The 25,441-nt window shown below is 39.8% G+C and overlaps 1 protein-coding gene across 1 annotated transcript in view; it reads left to right on the top strand.

Moving 5' to 3' along the window:
- Positions 1-13,070: 13,070 nt before the first annotated feature.
- Positions 13,071-25,441, top strand: part of GRID1 (glutamate ionotropic receptor delta type subunit 1) — a 287,235-nt gene continuing 274,864 nt past the window's right edge. The window contains exon 1 of the mRNA XM_059851173.1: positions 13,071-13,351. Within this exon, the coding sequence (XP_059707156.1) occupies positions 13,078-13,351 (274 nt within the window). The 5' untranslated portion in view covers positions 13,071-13,077. The remainder of the gene's footprint in view (positions 13,352-25,441) is intronic.

The following is a 25,441-nucleotide window of genomic DNA, read 5'->3' as shown; positions in this document are numbered from 1 at the left end:
TCTGCTATTTAGAACCCCCTTTTCCTAACATAAGCAAGTGTACAGTGCAGTCTCCTGCATGCACAGAGGACCAAGGAAATTGGGAGAGTCTTAAGTGACATGTTGCCTTTTGTTACATTGCACAGAAATGTCTTTTAGACTGGAAAGGGACTTGGAGGGGAAGTGAGAGAAAAATGTTTTTCTCTAACTGGCCAGGTTCCGTGTGATGGAGGCCTAAATGTAAAGAGCAATGTCTGTCCTGCCCAGCAGGGTCTGGTCCTGCAGCTCACTTTAACACCTTGCTGTGTTTGGCTGTGGCTCAGGGAACAGAGGAAGAAATTTGTCCCTGTGGTGGATGCTGGCCTTGGTCTCCAGGATGTCCAGCCTTGTCTGGTATGTGCAGCCACCCTGCACCAGGAAAGGGCTGTGAGGAAGGAGCATCTGATGTATGCCTTTGTTACACCTAGATGTAGTCGTGTAAAGTGTACAAGGAGCCAGACTTTGCCCAAACTTCAGTCTTGGGCTTCATTAACACTTTCTGTTGGTACTGTGGCCGAGGATAACATGTTGTGCCTTGGGCTCTACAGCTAAGGAAACCTGTTATTGTAAAAAAAAAACAACAAAACAAACAAACAAACAAACCAGCACTTTTCTCTGAGAAAAAAACTGAACTGAGAATCGATTGTCAGTCTAAATATATATATATATATATATATATATATATATGTATGTATGTATGTAAGAATGGTCTCCGTGGAGTTTCTAAGACTAGTAAATGTGCAAGGTCATTGTCTGCCAGCCAGACAGCCTCAAGATGTAGATTTGGACTGCATCAAAATATTCTTACTGTGTGAAAATGGAGAGCCTCTGTGACAAATGACCCCTCGGAAATCAGCCTACATGTCTATCCAGGAGGTAGTTCTCCTGGTTGCACAAAATAGTTTCAGCCTGTAAGGAAATGAATTAACTGGATTTCATAGTAGTTAGGTACTGAGATGAATTGGGTCCAAAATACAAGTGGTTCATAGTACTGCATGCATAATTAATGCTATAGAAAATACTCAAGGGCTGTGTAGAACTCAGGTGATGTGGGGAGGGGCAAGGTTTTTTCTACATCTATGGTATATATTTAGACAGAGATCTTTGAATGAACAAATGTGTTCTGGCCTAATGCTCATGAAATGGGATCTTTGGAATATGGTTGTTTGAAGTAAATAGGGAAGGTTGCATAGCTCACAGTAGCCATTGAGTCTGTAGAACCAGGCTACACTGTTAGAGCTCTCAGGGGCTGTACCTTCATGATGTGTCTAGGGATTTAACTTCAGAAGGCAATGCCTCACTTTTGGAGAGATCTGGGAAACTTTAAAAGCCCACAGTGTCAATTGTGCAGGTTATTATCAGTCAGACAAGAGGGTTATATCCTGCCAGGCCTGGGTAGTGATTCCCTGCAGCCCTGTACCTTATAGTCAGTTTGCTTTAAGAAAACAATTCGGTGATTATGAGAAAAGAATAGATGCTGTGAAGAATGTGACAATTTAGCTGGTGTAAGTAGCATTTCCTTTGGACAAGACAGTGATTTTATAAATATGTTGTGCAGTAAAAAGAGAAGAAATCAGAGTATAACAGTCATACAATGATGACTGAAGAAAGCCCACCTCAGCCCTGCAGGGAATACCATGGTTCTTGACATGGTTCTTGTCCGGGCTCTCGAATTGACACTATGCTGTCTGTGGCATCCTGCTGTAACGTGATTTTTATCCATCTAGGATTTGAGTGTTTCTCACAGTAAAATTCCCTAAAGCTTGGGAGTGTGAGGATTGCAAGAAGGCTCTAGATGTTGTGGCTTTCTACCATTTGAATTTTTTTCTGTACTTGGCTTATGGCTTGAGCATATGATCATAGTATGTCTTCTCAGAAAATCTGTATGATCCAATAATGAATGCCTTTAGTGAGAAGCTGGTGACCTATGAACAAACAAACAAAAATTCCTCACTTGTACTGGTTTCTCTCATTAGAAATTTGCTTTTCTAATAAGTCATAAGTTTTTTAACTGGTAAAAAAGATTGATATTTGAAAGCAGGAACCTTCTCTGACCTACTATTTCTTTTTCAGGATTTGAGGTGCATCTTTTCCTTTCCTTAAACCAATCTCTCTGTGTGCCCAGCTTGAAATTAGGCACTAGCTTCTTCGTTATGAGGTTTATCTTGTTAGTTGAAGCATTTTCCTTCCATCTGTGTTTAACTTCCTGCACGAGCACTGGTTATTGGTGTTACAAAGCCCTGTAGAAACAGATTCAGGAAGGTGCAATATTGAATTCCTTACTTGTCCCCACGTGATAATGCTTTTCTAACTGTCTGTTCTGACCACAGCGCAGTAGTAGCTCTCTTGGTCTTCTGTAGAATACATTCAAATGCAGTGGTAAGAGGACAGGGAGAAAATTATTTTGGTTTTAGTCTGAGAGTAAAGAAAGCTACCTGAAGGTGTTATGGAATGAGATTATATGAAGACAAACATAAAACGTAACAGCCAGTTAAGCTTTCTTAGTAATAAAGCCTAAGAACCATCTAATAAGAAATGTAATATGATATTTCTGTATAGATCATGCCACAGGGCTTGAGTTATCCTGTATTATCTATCCACTCTGACAATATATATTGTGTATATATATAATGTAGTTACTGGTAACTAAATCAGGTGCAGTTGAAGGAATTGTATAACAGCTGAAAGTAGAGCCTTTAAGTGAAGCAGTGTCTTCCTGTGGAATGTGAGGTGTTCTAAAAGCATATCTTTTCTATGTGGCTTCCTCTAGATGAGTCTGAATTAGTGTCTACCATAGGGTGATATTCATGTGGAGAGAAATCTCAGGTGCAATTGTAATTAGACTGATCTTTAAACACTTTTAAATAATATAGTATTAAGTATTTTGCATTTCTGTTGGTTTGAGGTAAGCCTGGTTATCCCCAGTGTAATACCTGTTTATCCCCAGAGACAGAGGGTGACATAGTTTGGAAAAAAAAAATTGTCTGTTTGAAAATGGGAAATACTTTCAAGAGGTCAGGTCTCATTTAAACATCAAAATAAAAGGCCTGGTCTTGCAGCAGTCTCTGGTGAGGAGGTGTGTAAATGTTGAGACTTTTTGAAAATCTGCCCTCAGGTTCCCAGTGGGAACTACCAGGTCTTAAATGCATTTGAACAACTGGCTAATTTCATGTGTTCAGATGAGAGCTCCTGACAATTTCTGAATTTTGTCAGGATTCCTGATTTGTCTCATGCAGAGCTGAACGGGAGAGAGAAATTCAGAGTAATACTCCAATAATTTAAAGTAACTTTAGTAGGTGTTAAAAAGTTATGTGTGGTGTCTGAAGTTATTCAGTGGCAACTGCTAAAAGAAAAACTGGAGAATGCAGACTTTCAGCGTTTTAATGCTACCCAGTTTATAGCACTGGATGGCCATGGAGGATTTGAGATCTGCAAGCCAAGTGGTTTTTATGTCACGAATACTAGTGCTGAGTGAGGACAGGAACCTTTCCTCAGTAATGAGCAAAAATAATTTTGGCATTTGTTATGTCTTTCATGAGTGAGGAAAGGAGAAAGTGTTCCTTTTTAAAGTTGATTTTAGAAAATGACATAGCAGCTTTTGACTGTTGCTAGGCTTGGGATATTTGCATAATCTCTGAATGCAGTTGTAAGTATGTGATACATTGCAGAGATCTTTCAATAGATCAACCCTAAAGCTTGTCGATAAATATGTGCTATAAATACATCCTGAGTCACAACCAGATTCGTAAACACTACAAGTCTTTCAGCAGTTGGCATAAATAAATGAATGCTGTTCAGATAAGTGGGCTCCTTCACCACGGCTGTGCTTCCCTGGCTGTGTGAAGCTTTCTGGTGTCTCCTCTGCCTTATGTAATATTGCTGTCCCCTTTGCTGCTAGAAGTAACAGCTGTGGGAGGGGGAAGATCATAGATGGGACCATAAGGATGAGTTTTAGGGCTGTGCATTTCTGGAGTTGCTTGTTGGAGTATGGAACTTGCTGTCTGTGGATGAGACAATGGTAGCCTTTGTGAACTTATCTTGAGCCTCATATAATTTTGCTTCTGTTGACACAGCAGCCCCAATAGCATTATGTGTGCCCCAGAGTCCTCCTTAAAGTCTGTGGATGTGTAGTACCACTTTGGAGTGATGTTTTGCCTTATTTAACTTTGTTGTTTTCGAATAGGTCCTTTATTGAGCACAATGTTAGATTGGGAAGGAGATCATGTGTCAGTGTTTTGGTTTGCTTAAAATGTCTACGTCAGTGGGAGTGTGCTGTGAGTGCACGTGCTCTTAATGTGCTGAGGAAACAACAGGAATCTTTTGTAGGTAGTGCAGGAGCAGTGTTGAGGAGGCTTGGGCTGATGCTCATCCCTCCTGCTTTCAGCTTAAGGTGTGATGCAAAGGGGAAGAGTTTAAGCCTCTCCCCAAAGGGAAGTTTCTCTTGGCCGTATTTGTGCATGGATATCTTTAGGCAGACAGGCAGGGCTAACGTGTTCCTTGGTTGTCCGTGCTGCTCTCAATCCAAATGTGCTCCTCAATACCAAAGGATGGGAGGTTTTATCAGCGTACCTGGAATCACTGTGTTTGACTGCTTTTATGGATGGCAGAGGAGTGTTTTCCTTTGCTGTGTGCTCCATTGAGCCAGAGCCACACTGACATTGAAATAATACTCAGCGTGTACAAGTAAAATAGTCCCAAAGGATGTAACAAAGTCAGGCATCCCTGCAGAATGCTAACGAGGGTGTAAAAAATACTTCTATGTCATTGATTTGTCATGAAAGGCAGGTGAAAAAAGCAGAGGGTGAGAAAGTGCAGCTCATTCTGTGTTGAAGGGCAAAAGAAAACATAATTATTGCAGAACTTACAAAGAACAGAGATCAAATATGCAGTGTTCAGAAAAGCAGTTATGTTCTGTGAATAATTGAGATGGTTTGCAGTTAATTCTACCTCAGAACTAGTGGTGAAGGGGAAAAAGAAAAAAAAAGTCAAAGCTGATTCAGTTCCACCTAGTGCCTTAAAATAGTATTTTGATGCCATTGTGATTAATGTGTAGTTCTGTAGAACCATGCACTATTCAAAATTACCAGAAATGCTTAATCACGTTTCTGATCATACCAAACTACAATTCCAAGAGCAAGTCTTCATTAAGGGAGTTACATTTTGTTGAGAAAACAGAAGCACATTTATTCTGCAGAATTTCTGTACCATTGAATTTCTATTTTAGCTGCTCATGGCTCTTTTTATTATTAATTAAGGAAACTAGTAAAGGTTTGAATTCTGGGATGTTGCACAGCCTCAACCACTCACAATCCTAAGTTGTTTAAAAAAAAAAAGTAAATACTTTTAATACCTACATTATGCAGTCTTTTTTGGTGTGGTCTTCTAGATCCACCAAACTGCAAAACCAATAGCAGAAATAAATTCTGAAGCAGAAGGCTGTTGGTGCTCTCAGAGACTTACCTTCTTAGGAGGAGCTAGAGAGCAGTGTCAGAGCTGTCTTTTGGAAAAACAAGGCCATCTCTTACCTGTCACTAGTGCTCTCAATTGATGCACTTTTATCAGTGGAGTGTGCTTTTTGCTGATTTCATGGCAGTAGCTTCTCCACACAAAATGCAGTGTATTCAATGAAGATTAACCCAAAAACCTTACTTGGAAAACAACTGCTGTATTTGTTGACCACTTGATGGCATCACTCAGTTGTGCAGAAACGAAGCTGCATTGTCTGTAGAGCAGTGTTACTTGTGCTTGGTGTTTTATTTTGACCATCAAAGACTGAAGGGAGTTAATAATACACTCCCATAAATTATTAAAGGAAAGCCACAACTCTAGTTTTGATCATTGTTTTTATTCTCTGTTGTATATTACTTACCATTTTGGAATAATTTCTTTGTCTGCATAAATGCAGACAGAAGAGTGGTCTAGACTGCTCCTCTTCATGCTCCTGGTTAATTTTTCAGTTAATGGTTTAGTGGGTTAGTGCTGACACAAAGAATGTTGTCCTGCACAGAAATGGCTTTTTGCTTTTTCTTTCCAGTGATAGTTGTTTAAATCTCCAATTGTTGCAGTTAATGTGAATGCTGGGGAAAGGTTTTGGTCTTCATCATAGGTCCTATGAAATGACAGCATTTTGCAGCCTTCTTACCAAAAACAGTGTGTGTGCAAGCCAACAATGAGAGTGCACTGAAAATGCTGAGCCAAGGGGGTAATGGAGCAAACAAGGCACCGTGGCAGTTAGTTAGATGTAAAGGACATTTCAGGTGGTGCCAGGGGAGCTCTTAGAGTTTATACATGCTGAGAATTGGCCCCCAAGACATCAGGTTGTAAAACATAGAGTTGGAAGGAAGCTGAAGGTCTAAAAACCCTTCTCTGGAGCAGTTGATGTCACTGAGCAGTGACAAGGCCCCTGTTAGTGACCTGAGCCCAGAAGGATGGAGCCAGCTGCCGACCCCAGCACCTTTATTCCCTTATTCCTCCTCCTGGAATAATGCAACAACAGTACAAAGACTGCCCAAAAATTGGGGGATGACCGTTAGAAGCAATTTTCCAAATTTTTTTGGTAAACATTTGAAACTCTTCATGGTTTCCTTGCTTTTCCTTGTTTTTCAGATGCTGCTTTGTCAGAGGAATTCTGACATAGTGTTTATTTGAATGCTTATGTGCACACACTAACGTATGAATGTACTGGTACACCTGTCCTGCCCTTTCTGAGATAGAGAAGAGGAAGGAGGGAATATTTATTGTTCTCAAACGTCTTATCCTAAAAATGGGCACATCTAAATTGAGGTAGTTTGGGGTTTTGGGTCTCTTGATTTTACTTTTTAAATCAAACCACTGAGGAAAAATTGTGAATTTTCTTTCTAGTTCTAAGATGCACTTTGTTTTGATAATGGAGTAGGAAATATCCATCTTCACTACATATAAGGTGATACAGCAATAAAAGTGCTACATAAAAGGATTTTGCTGTCTATCTTTGTTATCTCTTCTCTATATTATCAGTCATTATGTGACAAGTAACTTTAGCTACATGTAGATTTCCTAATAAAAAAATAAATTCTTTGTTATTTGTAGAACCATAGTGTAAATATAGAGCATGAAGTACATACTGTAATGAAACAAAGAAAAATAAGTTTATTGTTGAGTATCCAAAGGGAAAACAACTGCATAGCATGTCTTTAAGTGCAAATTATGCAAATTCATTATGAATTGCCTTTCTCAGTTAAGGAGAGAAGCTAAAGAGTAAGAAGCATCATAACATGTAAAGCAAGCAATAAATTGCTCTTCAGAAAACCCCATTAATGAAGCATGAGGTTCAGTGAGTGCCTAGATAACTAATTTTAATGTTTTTAATACAACAATAATATGAGTGAATCTTTGTATAAATCAATATTTTAATAGAAACATTCTCAGTGGTATAGATGAGATTATTCTAAATTTTTTTCTGCCTGATCAGCTGGTTTTGCACAAACCCAATAAATTTTAAAGGCCTTCTGAGGCCTAAAGAGGAGTCTGATGTGGATAGCTAATAGTCTTTTGTCATTTTTCTGGGTGACTTGAATTAGCTGTGGGCCTGTGCCCTAACTTCATGGAAATTTCTCATGTTCTACAGCAGAAACAGTCAGGCTTTCCTTAGATATGTGTGGAAAACCTTCTGTAGTTTGTGTAATTTTGGCTTTACCTGAAAGAATTGTATCATTATCCTTTTGAGTTTAAAATATTGCTTGGTGGAGGTGGTCTTTCTCCTTGCATCATTGTCTTGTCTATCTCATTTCAGTGCTCCAAGAAACCTCCCAGAAGGACTTTTTCCATTTAATTTGAGAATATCTCTGTGGGTGTGTTTCCCACAGACTCTACCTCTTGATTTAAGACACAATTTTCCAAACTGATACTTTATCTCCTAACTCTTGGTTGTTCTAGTGTTTTACGCCAAAGAATTTTACGTATATCTCTGTTTATCTAGAAATTGGCTAATGAACCAAACTGCTAATTAAATTTTATACCCATAAATAATACAATAGTTCATTTGTATATTGCACATGACATTCTGCATCTGCTTGCTAGTTCAGTTGGGATCTGCTAACTATGCATTTTCAGCAGATATTACAGGCCTTGGTGATCTCATGGAATATGAGGATTTAGGTTCACAAACCCAGGGGTTTTTCCCCAGAATCTACCCTGTTCTTCAGACTTTCAAAGATAAATAATGTGAAAAATTAGTTTTCTATCAGATTGACTGAGGCAGTAGTACTGAGGCAAGCATGAAGTCCCTTGTCTCAGCAGGAAGGTGGCTTTCAAACCTAATCACAGACACTTAAGTGCCAACTTAGTTAATTACTTCATTGCAGAGTAATACAGCATGTCTGAAGTTATCTTCCTTCCTTTGAAAACCTTTCCAAACAGAAAGGCAGCAGCCTCTCAATTTTCAGATAGTGATTTTTTTTTTAATGCAAATTATTTGTGATTTGGATGATTCTTCATTTGCCGTGCAGTAAAGAGTTCCTAAGGGCTACTCAAACTGAAAAAGAAAGAAAAATATTCAACTAAAGACTTGAAGAGGGTGTATTAAATATGAGAGGGTGTCCAGAGTGGGCAGGGTGGTGATGCCCAGAAGTGAGAGACAGAAAGACATTGAAGTTTGAAGAGGCAGTGTGAATGCCAGTAGGTGGATATATTGTTAGAAATTACCCTGGCAGCTGCTCTGTTGATAATGGAGGAAACAAAGGATCAAGTTTCTACCCTTTTCTGATAATAGGAAATCACTGAAAAGGAGACTGGGAGATGATCATGTTGTTGCATTGCCAGGAGCAAGATAACAGTTTCTCTTGGAGTATTTTAATCCCCAGTGGTTTGGAGAGAGAGGGATTTAATTACAGAGATCTGAGATAAAGCTCTTAATGTAAATATCCCTATGAAGATGGTGCCAAATCAGGATTTTGCCATCTGCACCTGTCCTCAGAATTAGGAAGGACAGGAAGCAGTGGTAGAAATGCAAGACTTGAAGGATGATTGCAGCAAAGTCGAAGTCTTGCATTGTCTCATGTGCCATGAGGAGTGATGAGAAAGGTCATGTGGGTAAGGCAAAGTCTGAAAATTAATAGTTACTTTTTCAGGCTTAAGTGTGGTCACAATAGAGCTAGAGTTGTGGTCTGGAGTTAGAGATGTGGGTTCCAAAATGAGAGAGTTTTGTATATGTTGCTGTGATGTGAGAATAAAATTAGAGGCAATAGATGGAGAAGAAAGCAGTGTCTTGTGAAACACTGTGATGAAAATAACAGTTCAAGAGGTAAAGATCAAGCAGATGTGTAAAAGGAGTCTCTGAAAACAGACTTCAAAATAATAGATTAGGAGAGACACTTCACCAAAACAATGCGAAACAGGATTAATCAATAGTTTGGGAAACTTCAATGAGATCCAAGAATAAGCTTGAGAGATGGTCTGTTGATGGAGGCCAGCATGGAAAAAACACCATGACATGATTTAATTAGCTGAAATACATTTCTAAAGATCCTTTAGGTATGATGATCATGTTTTCATCGTGTTAGACTACACATTCTTACTGTATGGTTTGTATGATGATGGTGTCTTCCTAAAAGGAAGTTTGATGGTGATAAAGTAATTCTCTGCACAGTAAACCAATATCTGTATTTGTTTAAATAGCAGTCAAATCTGGGGCAGGGTTACCAGAACATTTCCTTTCATCTGTGGAACAAATACTTTAAAGGCCTTCTTTCTTAAAACCTATCTGAGTAAAGATATCTGTACCAGAAATAAATGTGGGGGCATTTTAGTTAGAAGACTATTAAATGTATATTACCATAACTCTAGTAGTTGAAGATCACTGAAGTTCTCAAGGTGTTTTGATTCCCCTTTCCCTTATTTTGGTAGTTTGATATGGACCAAAGCATTTCAAATAAAATGTATTCAGCTCGTAAGAATGTCAAGATCAGGGTTATGAAATTTTTATGCAAAAATTGCAGGTTCTTTTGAATGCCTATGAAACTGCAGCTGATAGACAGAATTAGCCATTTACTCAGTCACAGAGTCAAGGATATTTGATTGTTGCTGCAAATCCATAGCTATTGGGGAGTTAAACAGAAAATTGCATCACTTTTCTGTGCAAGAAATTGTAGGAATGTTGGGGAAGTACTAAAAAAAAAAAAAAGTGGTCCACCAGAGTTTTCTCCCAAGATTGTGTAATCTTTGAATGTTCCCCTCGCTAAGGAATTTTGAGATGCCTTAAGAGCTAATGAGTTTTTTAATGGAGTCTGTTATGTTGTTGTTCCTCTTTGTGTTACTCATGTAAAAAGGAATACTTTCCTTCTTTATGTCCTTAAAGCTTATTCTCACCATTCAGTGCAATAGTTGTAGAAAGGTTGAACTTGTTGAAATCCATTGTATTTTTGTATAATGAAAGTCTTCTATTAGGAATGACATGTTCAGTTTCACATTCTGTAATTTGACTAAAGAAAGCAATTCAGAAAACATGAAACTTTTTTTTTCTTTAGTTATTCCAGTTTTTATTGCCTGCTATCTCAAAGCAAGAGGAGCACACATGTACTAAGCAGCATATGCTTTCAGGCAGAACATAATCAATTGACAAAAATTTCAGAATGTGGAAGCTTATTGACTAATTCTTCAATCTAACCCATGAACACAAACTACAAAACACAGGGAAAATGCCTCAGCTGAAATGGTCTTTGCTGAGATATTTCAGCTGTGTTTGGTGGGCTGGGAGATAAGGGAGCCCATTTGCTGTGATCTGTTGCCTCTCTGGTCTTTCTACTGTAATAAGCAGCAGCTTTTGGTTAGTGTCAGCCACTGAATGAAGGTTTTTCTTGTTACACAACTGGTGATCGGCTCTGAATTTTACAAATAAGTGACTCTCCAATGCAGCCTCCCATCAGAAAGGGCTTTGTTTTTTGTCTCCTTCTGTCTGGTTTGCAAGTAAATTGTTCCTGCCACAGCCCCTTGTGGCTTGCTGCTCTCACCCTTAGTGACAGCAAAGCTTGCTGGCTGGTGATCTCTGCAGGGGTTTATGGCTCAGCTCTGCTGTTCTCTCCCTCTGTTCTCACTTCCCTGTTGCCTCCCCTACTGTGACTAAATAAATTACCTGTATGACATGTTCGGTTTTCTCTGGCAAGAAGCCTGGGAAATCAAATCTGTTCCCGAACCTGGGTCTCCCATTTGGCAAATATAATGCCTCCCTGCTGTTAAATCAGGTCAGCTCTCAGGAAAAACAAAGAACAATTTCATATAGCTATAATCAACACAGAGTAAATTTAGATAATGCAGCTGATAGATGTTTATTGTAAAGACCATCAAGGAAAAAATTTTAAAAGCTATTCATCTTCGTTGCATCAGGATACATGTTGAACATTCTGTACACAGAGAAGATCAAACCTTTTCTTTCTGCTATCCCATATCAAAGTGAAATATATCTATTTTCTGTCTGGTCTAAGAAGATTTTTGGTTGAGTTGTTCATTGGTTGTGTGAGAAACAGTTTTGTATTTAATTATGGAAACTTGATGTAATTAATATTAATTGATGCTTAACTATTAATTACTAGTAATTATTCATAACCTACTTCCTTTGACTTTCTGGCCCCTGAAAGTGGAGATATACTAAGTGTTTGAAGTAGGACAAATAAATGCTTTTAATAGATTGTGTTCTCTTTTCTGCCTTTCCACCAGAGATGAGGCTGCCGGTCACCTGTGGCAGTGCGGCTGCAGTCCCACAGCCTGTGCAGTCTCTTTGCAGGGGCAAGCACCAGCATGGGCAGCCTCCCTTCTCCAGCTGGAAGCTGAATTTCCTGCTCAGCTCTCTGGGTGTCCCAGGGGGCTGTGAATTGCACCCCAGAGGCTCTTTGTTCATGCACTCTTAAGGAGCTCCTACAGACTGCCCAGGGCTGTGGTGCGTCTCCAGTCCCCTCCTGTCCGGCATTGCTGTGCTGGGGGAGCAGAGCAAGGGTTTCCTGTGGGCAGGCTGTGCTTGTGCTTGTTGGGGTCTGAAACAGCTGTTGAACCACTGAGCTTGCCCTCAGCCCTCTTCAAAGGTGGAGCAGGCAGTTCCTGCGGTACTCTCAGGGCTAGTGCTAGCCTAACCTATGAGAGTCTCCTGTGCTCAGCTCCCAGGGCCAACTTTGCTGCCATTTATTCACTAGAGTTAGTAAAAACCAGCATCCCTGGCTGCCTTACACTCTTACACAGTCTTCTCACCACTATTGGCTGAATAGCTGCTGAGGGCCCTGGCTAGATATATATTCTAACTGCAGCTGAATATCAGGTTGCCTGATCTGGATAAGTCTGGCAAGAACACGACATGTGTGGTGCCCTGAGTGGCAGAGCAGGCTGCCCAGGCCTCTCCACAGTCTGTGTTTCAAACTCAGCATGAGAATAATGCTTCATTCCCAAAAACAGATGAGGTCAAATGTATATGTTGTGTTTTTAAATGATATGTGTTTTTCCAGACCTTTTTAAGGACAGCTACAGTGTTGATGATAATTGTTTAGTCACTCATGGGTTGTCTTGGGCCTTAAGAATGCCTTTGTTTTTTCTTCACTGCTCTGAGACACACAGTGAATGTTTTTTACCAATTCAAAAATTCCCTCAAAGCTCTGCTGTATGAGGCAAGTCCTTCGAATGGAAATTGCTCTTTCTTGTCCAAAATCTTCATCCAGTGTATCCAACACTGGATTAAGGGTTAAAGCAGTGAAATGAGTTAAAAAATGGGAATTCAGATCCTGCATGCACCAGGACTGACCTGAAGCAAGGGCCATAATCTCCATCCACATCAGCTGCTGTCTCAGGGACTGACAGTAATTACGTTACCTGTCCTCAGCTTTGGCATACCCGGACAGATTGCAGATACCATCTCCTACTCTAAAGGTACAGGCCCTAACTGTGAAAGGCTTCAGCTGATAGCGTGGTAGAAATAATTTCAGCTCTGTGTTGATGGTGGGCAAAACCTTCCTCGTTCCCTTCTTAGCATCGAGGTTGGCCGAAGGAATTGCTGAGCTCGTTCAAACCCTGCTTTACGTCTTGTCTTCTCCAGCCTGCGACCTGATGACCCTGGGGATCTTAGCGCTGGTGACGTCGACGGGCTGCGCGTCGGCCAACGCGCTGCAGTCGCTGACGGACGCCATGCACATCCCGCACCTGTTCGTGCAGCGCAGCACGGGCGGCTCCCCGCGCACGGCCTGCCAGCTCAACCCCAGCCTGGAGGACGAGGAGTACACGCTGGCCGCGCGCCCGCCCGTGCGCCTCAACGATGTCATGCTCAAGCTGGTCACCGAGCTGCGCTGGCAGAAGTTCATCGTCTTCTACGACAGCGATTATGGTAAGGGGAGGGCAGCGCTTCAGGCACGGGCATGTTGGTTTCTTCTCAGCTGGGAGGTGGGGAGGGAAATGTAAAGGGGAGGGTGGAATATGGCATGCTGGGTTTTTCACTGACAAAGTGTTTCGAGTGGATGCAGGTCTTTGTCTTGAAGGAAAGGTTGCTGTGAAGACTAGTTCCCAGAGAAGGAGCAAAGTTGCTTAGCAACACCTACCCAGACAGACAAAGTTTGAATCTTCTCACACTTTTTCAGTGAAATATTAATCAAGTGTTGACATTGATCAGCAGGGGTCGCATAGATGTGCAAGGAAGTTCAGCATGGTCTCTACCTGTTCCAGGAAATGCTTTCTATCAAAGCTGAGTACTGTTCTCTTTACAAATAACTTTTCACGATAACTATTACTTTTTTCACATGCTTCCACACACTATTCTGTATCTGGACTAAATTTCACAGTGATATTCCTGGCATTAAACTGAAAAAGTAAAGTTAGCATTTTCTCTTAATCTCTTGCGTTTCTTTCAGCAAAATTCTTCCTTTGAGCTGAAACTTGATGAAAAGGAATCTCTGCCCTGGTACCTTATGATGGGCATAGGGAATAATAAAACCCCAAATCTCTCATCGTGCCAGGCTCTCAGAGGGAAAGGGAACTGTGTATACTTTTTTTTTTATATCCCCCCACCCTGCTCACTGAAATGAACACTGTTCCAGAAGTTTTATTCGTGGTATATTCAGCACTCCTGTCTTAGGATACAGGACCTCTAATGGGGAAAATAAATTTTCTATGGTATGTTAGCAGGGTTTTCCCTGCTAACATATTTTGCTTTAAAATGTGACGCATAATCTTTTTGCCTTGGTGATTTACCATCAACAGAATATAATAAAAGCCAACTTAAGATTAAATCACAGTAGGAAAAAACTATCTTATGTATGTCTGTGCATATATAGTTTAGATTTTATACATCTTCCAACGTTGCAAAATAAATCTTTATTTGCATTCTCACTATATGCTATCAAATGTTCAGGGGCAAGTCAGAGAGATATAGCATCTTTGGTTTTGAAGTTTGATTAGGGCTGGTGTAAAAATTCCCAAAATCCAAGCAAACAAAGGAAAAACCAACAATCATGTCTTGGATGCAGATTTCTCTTGTCAGTTGCTACATAGTTATTTGCTGTTTCTTTAACAGGAACATTGAGGATGATGAGGATGGGTTTAAGTAGGAAATCAAGTGAGACTGTAACATCCTTTTAATGACATGGAATTATTTTAAGCATGAGAAGACTTCCATGATGCTTGTAGAGCTAATCTGTAGGCTGAAAAAATCTAGTAACCCACCAAATAAACTGTCCTGTAATTACTGTCCTCTGTAATGCTTGAACAGTGAATGCTTTGAAAGCAGAAGTCACAAGGTACATGTAGGTGCTCTTTTGGTGGCCTTGTGGCAGTGATGAGAATGTCTTTAGCAGAGGATTGGGTTTGGAGTGTCAAAATTATTCTAACAGTTATTTCAAGAATGAAGGGGGAAGAAATAATCTTATTAGGATGTCTTAGAAACACCCCAGATGCTCGATGTACAATCTACAATTTTCCCTGTTAGCTTATTTGCTTACTGAACTATGGTATCCCTTGTTCCAGTGATGCCTCTGTGTTTGTCTTTTTCTTTTTTTTTCCCTTGCAAAGGCTTAACAGCTCAGTAGCAAATCCTGAAACCCTTTATTCACGTACCTCTAAATTCAGTTAAGATCAAATTGATCTTTTCCATTTGGCACAGGCTGTATCAGTAAGACAATAAGGTTATGGAAGATTGCCACAGGCATTCTTCTCCTTCCAGTGGGGAGTGTGGTGTGCATTGCAGCTGCTCTTCCCTCTCCTTCTCATGGATGCGACATCCATCTTATGCTAATTCCAGTAGAAGGATTGTATTTATTAGAATTTGGTGTGAGGGGTTTCCATAAAGAAGCCAACTGAACCTCGCCATATCTGGGCGTGGATTGGTGAATAAAGGATCAATAACCAATCCACCTCCCAGGATATTGCAGGCTGAGCTCCAAAATAGATGCCTGGCTCCAGGGGCATGGCCCTTTCCTCAGCACTGAGCTTCCACAGAGCCCTGCTCCTGCTTCTCCAGCAGCACCTCCCTGCCCCATGGGCAGGAGTTCCCTGTTGACCATGATGCGGGAGGTGACGTATTTGTGACTACTGAGAGTTTCCAGCACTGGGCTTTGGTGGTTTTCTATAATAAGTGGTCCTTCTCTACCTGGACTCTGAAAGTTGTACTGTTCCTTTGAGTAGTGTTTTAATTTGTTCATATGCTGGTCTCTAAAGGCCCTTGGTGTTTTCCTTGTGGAAACTGGCAGGTTTTCTGAAGGCTAAATAGCATTGCACAATTTAAAGAACATCCCACTCTGTGTTACGTTGAAGCTGAAAATTATTTATTAAAGTTATTACTTGTCCCTTCTTTAACATACATTTGGAATTAACTTCTGTGGAAAAGTAATGGACTTTGCTGTTAGAAACACAGAGTAGTTTCTGAACAGCCTAACAAGGCCCCAGTGTTCTTGTGGTTACAATGAAATAAGCCTTTTTTCACACTGAAATGACAGATGAAAATGTACGCACAACTTCAGTGAAAGGATAGTCCTTTACACTGAAATGCCTTGAAGTCTTCAACAAGAAATTGAGAGATTCCTACTGAGCTGTATCAACAGGGGAAAGATTGGTTGATTATCCATTCAGTTCCTCTGTATTTATACAAGAAAAGATAGAAGCTAATACAGACTTTGCATGTTCATGATTTAGCCCTTGTTTTTCCACTTCTCTCATTTATGGCTTGTGCGTGGTTTCAGAAGATGCACAGAAACCTGCTCCCCCTTGATCACACTGGGAGGCTGCTGTTGCTTACTGACATTCAATTTTTGGTGAAAAAAACCAGCTGCCCCTAAGTTTGCCAGCAGCTCTCAGACGGTGCTCTGTGGAACCAGGTCTATCCAGCTGTAAAAGAACTTGCAACAGAATTCTGATATGTTGTGTCATCCTGAGGAGGTTCAGCTGTGCTTATGTGTTTTGAATTATGTTTTCCTCTACAAGAGCATCTTTTGTGCCTCCACATATATTGCAACAATGTGCACAGGCCTGCTGGGAAGTTTAATATTTTATTTTGCAGACCTTCTGGATGTAGAAGTATCAGTAATCAAACTTTCTGACAGAAAAATTGGTAGTGGTGCAAGTTTCAGAAAGAATCTTACCAAGCTGTAAAATGACTATCAGTTAAAAGCAGTGGGTGCCACCCACCAGAAGACATGGTTGGGAAATAAACATTTTAAACTGTGCTTCTAGGGTGAGCAAATAAACAGATGTGTGGTAAGAAGATGGATTTGAGAAGGGTTTTGGAGGCTGGATGTGAAAATGAAAACAATGAGGCATATTAAATTGTATTTCTGAAGAGAAATGTGAGTAACAGCTATGTTTTCACTAGATTGACCTTACTACTGAAAAACACTTTTCATCTCTATAGTTAGATTAGGTCTCTGCTTTCCTTCATACATGTCTGCATATCTATATTACAAGAAGTAAGATAAAATAGGGGTATTTTATGAGTCCACTTTGTCAATGAAAATGGTATTAAACCTGTGAAAAGTAGCTATAATAGTTTATTCTTAAGTTTTGGTGTCAATAAGTGAGTGTTTGCTGAAGAAAAGTGTTGTATAAAAGTTTTACAGAAGAAACTTTTGAAGATCATTTGACCTCCCAAATCAAGCTATGAAGCTTGGTTCCTACAGGAGACAAACCCCAAGGCCACAGTTTATTGATTTCTAAGTTTTTTCCCCCCAAGATTAGAGGTCTGTTCTTTTTCATTGATGCTGCATTAACTTTGCTACTTGATCAATCTTGCTATGTGGGAAAAACTTAATTTTCAATATGACTGGTTTTGTGGGAAGTTGTTTCCCACAGCAATTATGTGGCAGTTTCATTTTTGAGTCCTGCCTGTCAAGGGCCTCAGCCATGATGGGAAATTACGGGAATTGTGCTGTTAATGGTTTTACAGCAAGATATATTGGTCCTGGAATGGTCTGTCTTTTGTCAAGATCCCTTTGTGCAAGCTGCTACCCTTGGATATATTTAATTTGCAGAGGAATATTGTAACGAAAATGGAGAAATACATGCATTTGCACAGTCCACTGCAAAAATCCCTTGTGATGTCACAACAAAAAAGAAGCCCTACAGAGCATTTGCATATGAGCTACTTTCACCTTACCTGCTTTAAGTTTTCTTTTATCCTTGTCATTTTATAACATAAGTTATTTTCTGCTTTCTGTGTCGTGATTTCAGCTGCCAGACAGCCACTTCTGCATCACTGGGGCTCCTGTATTTCCAGTGAGCACGCCTTGCTTAACATAAATACAGGCAATGTGACACCTGAGGTGTTGAGCCACCTGCATGTGTATTGGTAGGTGCCTGTTCAGCAAATCTGACACTACCAGGAAGTGTCTGACTTGTCGTGCATGAGCTGTGCTGATAAGAGTTTGCATGTGTTATTAAAAATACCTGGTTTTCTTCCCACTGGTTGGTGCATCCCAACTGGAACTGTTGTGGAGAAGCTTGAATTGAGGTTGCTGTTTAACAGTAAGATATATGGATTTTAAGCAGCCAGCTGCAGAGAAATGTAACTTCTTTCTGCTCATTAGTATGCAACAGCAATCACTTAGGGAGGGAATCCTCAGCCACCTCTGCATTGATGCTGCTGTATGAGGTAATAAAGGGGAGGGATGGACTGGGGCTAAGCACTCTTTCACCCAGCAAGGAACAGAATTGTCTGAGTATTTATTCTACACAATTTCTGCAATACCTAGTTATTAGGCATAGCTGCATACTGGATATTTAGTTTCCAGACTAATATAAAATCTACCTGGAAAAAATGAAGATCTTCCTGTAAAAACTTTGTGTCTTTTAATGTATGATCATCATTGCAGCTGCAGAGAATGCCAGGAAAGAAAGAATTCAGCCAAGTTCTCCAGGTCCAGCAGGGAGTTTGTGATACCGTGGGGTAGAGAAAAAAATTGACCTTTTGACTTCTACATTGAATTTGATCTGGAAGCTATTGAAGAAATGGAATTGTGTTATCCTTGAATCACTTTTCTGACTGTAGCAGCACTTAAAGTAATTGGTCTGCTTAAATTAAGCATGGATTTTTGTCATTTGTGATGGTATTTCTTTTTATTTAGTAATGCATCACAGTATATAACACCAAATGTAATTAAAGAAAGTCAATTTCACTTCCAATTATTACTTATACATTACTTTTACTACTTTGATTTTTAAGGTGTGTGAGTGTGTTTGCTAATAGCAGCAGTGAGATTTCCCCCTCTCTAATTCCCATAATTCCTAGCAAGGTATGGGAGCATGGGCAGTGAATGGTTGGTTCCCATGAAACATATGAAATGCTTGCAGGATAATGCCTGATGTGATATACAAATGATCTTGAAGTTTTGGCACAGCCTTTATTCTCAATGTGTACTATCACAGCTTTCCTGTAAACTTCAGTGGTAGCAAAAACCAGTCAGAGATATCTGGACCAAGAGTTTGGGCAGTTTCAGGTATCTTGTCACTCAAAAATTCAAGGCACGTTCAGGAAATAAATCTGAGCTTTCAAATAATTTGAAAAATCTTTTGCAAACAAATGATGCAGTTTCTTTTAGAAAATTCAAAATCCCCTGGACTAACGCTCTGTATTCAAAATAGATATTTTTAAGATCACTTGGTATTTTAAAAGACTTCAGATGTCTCTATCTGGGTGTAAGCTCATGAGAAAGGGAAATGAAAGGTGTTTAGAAGCAGTTTTCAGTCAGTTTTTCAGCTCAGTCATCTGGTCAAAAGTGATTATTAATCTAGTCCTGAAAGCTCTCATTGTTCATTCTTTAATGTCTCTTTTCAAACTTGTTTCATTTTAGTGACCAGTCTTCAGGCTCAACTTTGTAGGGGCTATTGGTGACTCTGTTTTCCCCCTTTATATTCTGAAACAGAACAATACAGCACACACTGTCTAGAGAAAGGGCAGCTTCAGCAGCCTGGAACCAGAGGATGTAAATTAATTAATTTTGGACAGAGAGGTCTTTGAAAAGTGTAGATGTCATCTGTAGAAGGCCTAAGTTCTTGACTTTCTTTCCCAGACTGAAGGTAGATAGAATCTCTTGAGTTTAGACTGATGGCATGAAGCTAAATGCTTGGTTCAGGTGTGTGAAAAAGACAAGGAGAAATGTAAGGATGATTTGGTGTACTTGAGCAGGGAATCTGAGGACCCCATTCCAGAAGGGAGTCTCTTTAATTCCGATTTGTTAGGGACTGAATGCTTACACATCCGCTTGGAAATTGTTGGATGAAAGCATAGCTGGAAATTGAACAGAAAGGTAGAAGTTTGTCCTGGAGGATGTCTGCAGGACTCCAGGCAGTGATATCATTCTGAGAAAATATATTCAGATATCTCAATTTGCAATGAGCTTTGAATGAGTTCCCAATCCCTACTGGCTTTCATGAAAACAGTAGGGGAATGGATTCATCTGTGTGTATACATATACATGCAAACACACACATATGTATGGATAGATTTAGAGAGATACAGAAATAGATATAGAGAGATATTTATGTGTGAATTTCAAGAAAAATAGTAAAGGAGTGTGTCTGTTTATATACATGCATGTGTATACACTTGTGTGTAAATGTGTACATGAGTCCATATGCAGAATCAAGGAAACATTTCCTCTGCTCCTTTTGTGCCTTTGCCCAGTCCCCCAGTAATCCTTCTGATGCCACTATGGGCAGGACTTCTTTGGGTTCTTCCCTGTTTGGAGGCTGATTCTGGTTTCTTTTACACAGTTAAGAGTTGATGTGGCTTCCTACCACTTCTTTCTGTTTTCCTTATTGAGACAGAAATCCCATTCCTTCGCCTTCTCACATTTGTGTTTTATTTATTTATTTTTCTTATGGCTGAACCGTTGTGTGGGTTTTCTGGCTTTCTTCAGTGCCCTGTCCAAACTGTTTTCAATGTCCAGCTAGCTGTGTACATCTGCACAAATTGCACCTCCCAGCCAGACACGTGCAAAGGGGGCAGAGTTTTGCTCGTCATTGGATTGAGCTGTGTGGGCCTTTTATACCTTCTGCATTTACCATCTCATGTATTTAATGTTTGAATCTGGTGCTCTGGGAGATATTTTAAGAGTTATTTCAATCATTTGAGGAGAAAATGCGTCGTTAGACTGTAAAAATTAAATAAAAAGCAGAGGAAAAAATGCTTCAAAGTTTGGATTTTTCAGTCAGAGCCCATTACCAATGTAATCTGAATGTCTGAGTTCTATTGGAGAGTGATTTAATAGTCATCAGCTTATGATAGCATTTGTTTAAGTGGAAATAATGTGTTCTTTTTTGTGTACAAATTGAGTGAATAGAATTAGTCTCACTACTGGGGAACATTGAGTCGTACAGAGATACTTTTTAAATACTGGATATTTTGTTTTAGTGTCCCTTGGTTTAGTAACCAAGACTCAAATAGACTGTTTCTTACAAAGTCATATGGGAGAATTGTAGAGGGCTTCAAGAAAGAGACAAAAATTGAGCTGGGACATCCCTTGCAATAATTTAATTGATTTTTCCCTGTTATGGGAGAGCACTAAATGGCAACAGCTTCTGTCACACTATTTGGAGACAGTAGTTGAGTTCATCAATTTGGAATGTCTTATGGGGTCCGGAACTATTGACAGTCCCCACTTCACTGAATCATTTAGATTGGAAAAAGACCTTTAAGATCATAGAGTCCAAATATCAACCATGTCCCTAAGTGCCGTGTCTACAAGTCTTTTAAATGCCTTCAGGGATGGTGACTCCACCAGCTGCACTGCTTCCCTGGGCAGCCTGTTCTGGGGCTTGGTGATCCTTTCAGCGAAGAGTTTTTTCCTGATATCCAATCTAAACCTCCCCTCATGCAACTTGAGGCCATTTCTCATTGACCTCTCACTTGTTACATGGTAGAAGAGATGGACCCCCACCTGGTGGCAGCCTCCTTCCAGGTACTTGCCAGGGAGAGGAGAGGTCTCCTGTGAGACTGCTTTTCTCTGGGCTAGACACTCACAGCTCCCTGAGGTGCTCCTATAGCACTTGGCTCCATACTCTTCATCACCTGTGCAGTCCTGCAAGCATTGCATGATGACAGTCAAGATCACCTGCTTCATGGCCTTCCCAGCACCTTACCACATCCATCAGCAAGAATCAAGCCTTGGTGTGGATAAATCTTCAGCTGTTGCATAGCAGATGCGGAAGGGAACTCAGGATAATGATTTAGTGCTGGTGTGTGTGATGGCTGGCTTGAATTTCATTTCCGAAGTCAGAGTGATTTTCTCTGCTCTGCTTCTGGCCACTGTTTGCTTATATCAACAGCAAAGTATCTTCCAGCAAAGCATGCAGGGAGATTCAGGCAAATACAGAAACTGTGCAATAAAAGAATTGTTATGTTTATCCCAAAAGACCAAGCAACATCCAGTGCCTGAAGTACAAAATGCCTTCTTTGCATAATGGGCCATAACCCAGTGATCTCACTTGCCCTAATGCAGTTCCTCAGTAATTCTCAAAGTCATTTTGCTTTAGCCCACTTGCATTAATATTTGACATTGCCATTAACAGGAATTAAGACATATCTCATCTTCCAAAAGCTGTATAATATCGTCGAGGGAACTTTGTTAAGAAAAGAATAATCCATTAACTAGGACCAACATTTCCCTGTAATCACCTTTCTCCTTCAAATGACAGACTCTTTACAGGAAGGGACTGTCATTTATTTTTGTCATAGGGATAATAATCCTTCCTGCTGTGGGGGAATAATTAAAGGTCAGATTCTGGCATTGTGTTCATGAGTCAGCACAGCCTGACCACCAACACCTAACTGGACACCCCACCAGGCCCTTGTGGTGCAATAGAAATCTTGGCTGAAGGAACAGCAGTGTGCTTTTATTTTCAGTGAAGATTTTCTCTGTTGCTTTGCATTAAGGATGCTTTGTAGTGATTGCCTCATGTATGGAAGCATATATGAATGCATCAAATTATTTAAAAGTAGTTTGGACCACCCAAAGGGTACTCTCCCTATTTAGTAAGGAGCATTTGGTGACATTCTGTGGCTTTGCTGCATAAAGAACTATCTGTGGGAGTCTTTGTGGTGCTGTATATCTTTTATTCTCTCCCATCCTGTGCAGCCATATAAGTCGGGACAAGCTGTAATTAAGTGAAACAATATATTGCAGTACTTAAATAGGAATAACAAGGGCAGCCTTGCAATGGGAAGGGTGGGAGGCGAGCAAAGAGGAACATTTGAAATGCTGGGTTATTGGACAATTAGTGGGTTTGACTGAGTACTCATGACAGGTGTATTTAAGTTTTCTTTCCCTCAAATCCTAATTAAATCATTGGAAAGAAAGAAAATTCGAAATTGTGGTAGAAGGAGAGCCTGCAAGCCCAGAGACAAGTGAATTTGGCAAGTTCAGCAACCCCCAGTAACCACCTACTGGCTTCAGGGAGATGTGACATTGGTGTAATGGCAGTGATGGCACTAGGGGTTAAAGTGCTTTTGAGGGGAATCTTACACCATCCTCTTCCTGTTCGGATTTCTATTATTTAGCCAGTTCCCTTGGGATCTGGTTTAGAGAAAAAATTAACTAATTAGGAGAAAGAGAAATCTTGATTTTTTTTTTTCTTTGGGTATGCCTGATAACAGTAAGACATTTATGGTCTGTTCTGATAGATGCATCAGAAAAGTGTTTGATGGTTTATAATCTGCTGTGCTTGAATAAAAAACCAACCAACCAGTTAGTAAAGTCACAAGATAGGAAACTACCAAGTTAGTAATGAGATTTGTCTGTTTCCTTCGTGGGCATAGCTCTGGTAAAGATGGTAGAGGGGCTTAATTTCACCAATTCAGCAACGCCACAGCATTAATTTTAAAAGAATCACCAGGGCATAAGTTAGCTAAAAGCTTCACTTTTGGGGGAAAGGAGAGAAGGAACTTTGTTTTTAAGACTGAAATCTATTTTCTTGTTTAAGCTAAAGAATCTGGACTGAGCTGGTTTCAATAATAAATTTGAAACATTTATTACTTTCTTTTTCTCAAATTATTTAAGAGCTGATGTGCCACTAAGCTGAAAAATGAGTGAAAAGTCTCCTTGAAATCCAGATGTTTTTCTAAATTCTATATGTTTAGGAAATACAGGTGATCAAGGTGAGAGAGAGCTCTGAAGTCCTGCTGTGTGCAAAGTTGCACTGTGAACTTGATTGCAGACTCTTAGCAAAGAATCAACCCAGCAGCAGCAGGTGCTCGTTTAGGTTTGACACCAGGGCTTTCCAGAAGAAAAGGGTCTTGCAGAGTACCAAGGGTATTAAAAGCTTTAATCAGAGGTTGTTAAACATGAGGTATTCCAAACATTAGAGACAAAGTCACGGGACTAGTGAGTGCTGCTGCTCAGGAAGGGGTTTGTTCCCAATGTTTCAGTGTTTAATCCCTTTTGTGTGCTAATGAACCTTCCATGTTTCATCTTCCTCAGGTGATGTCAGGAAGATTTGTTGCGATCCTTATTGTATCATGGATTGGAATGGAGTAAACCATCTCTACAAGAGTTCTAAAAACCTGACTCTGCAGTAGTTATTGTGATGGTTTAGGATCTGCTAAAAATATTTGAATTTAATCATGGTTAATGCAAGATCTAACTTTCTCTTGGTCATATTTTTAAATTTCTCTGCAGATGGACTTTTCCTTTGCTTGAGACTTCATGAAAGTTATAAATCACTTTACCAAAAAACCAAACAAATTTGAGACCTTTCTGCTGCAGAGGGGCTGGCAATACCACCTGAGGGGAAGGGACATCCGTACAGAACTAATAATCACATCAGGCGGGGGGAGTATTTGAGGAGCTCTGACTCTTTAGAGGAGAGAATTGCATTTTCATACCAGGTTTTTAAAATTAATATATGAAGAAGGATTACCCTTGCTGTCTAGTAAAACAATAGCTAATTAGATATTCGGTTTTTAATAATGATGAAAGTTAGTGTTAGACATCATTTGGGGATCCTGAATGATTATTAAGAAAACAAAAAGCCTAGTTGAATTTCCTCCTAGTTGTGCTCCCTATGGTTTTCAAGTATTGCTTCAGCAGAAATCTGTAGAGACATGCTTTTTGTCATGGATTGATTAGAAAATGAGGAGGTTAAAAATACCTATGGTTTTTACATGTGAGTGAGGGTGATTTTGGAGATGTTTAGATCAACATGCTCCTGAAAGTTCTTATTTGTGTTACCAATTTAACTGGAAAGAAATGATAAAAAAAAAAATATTCATTTGAGTATTCTCTTTAGCAGAACACACTAACCAAAATAAGCAGCAAAATGTTTTTTCCCTCAATAAAGGTTAAAAGACTGGAAATTGGCAAGCAAAAGGAGACCTGTGGGGATATATGCAAATAGCTTTGTTTTCCCATATGTCTTGGGTGGGAGGGATGGCTGCTTTCTCTTTAGCTAATTCTTGATGTGTTAAAGAGCTGTGGTGTTAGGGGAAAATACCTTTATTTATATATTTAAGGGAAAATGGAAGACTCTGATAATGATCTGAAAGAAGTATTTTCAACATTTAATTTTTATTGCTGTTAATTACTGTGGTAATTGTATAGAAGTGGTAATGTGTGATGGTAATTGCTAGTTTATTTTTTTGAAACATGTTAATGGATCCACAAGTGAGTTTTTCATTAGAAAAATCCAGTGTAGGATGTAGCCATGTTGTCAGACAGCAGACTCTGCCCACAGCCTGTCTCATGGTGGGGAGTCTCTTACAGAACTTGACTGACTTATATGAAATATCATATGTTTACAATAAAGTTAAGGCCAAATAGTCATTAAACTTGAAGCATCTTGCCAGCTTCTATGATCTTTATCTCTATGCTATGAACTTCAATTGCCAATGAGAAGTAGTTGGAATTTCCATGTAAGGGAGGTGACCAATTTTCATTGGCTTTTAAAGCAATCACAGAGCTTGGTCTGCAGATTGTTTTGCCTTTTGAATACATTTTTACTA

This window comes from Haemorhous mexicanus, chromosome 7 (assembly GCF_027477595.1).
Source record: "Haemorhous mexicanus isolate bHaeMex1 chromosome 7, bHaeMex1.pri, whole genome shotgun sequence".
Taxonomy (NCBI): Eukaryota; Metazoa; Chordata; class Aves; order Passeriformes; family Fringillidae; genus Haemorhous; species Haemorhous mexicanus.
This window is presented reverse-complemented; position numbering and strand designations above follow the sequence as displayed.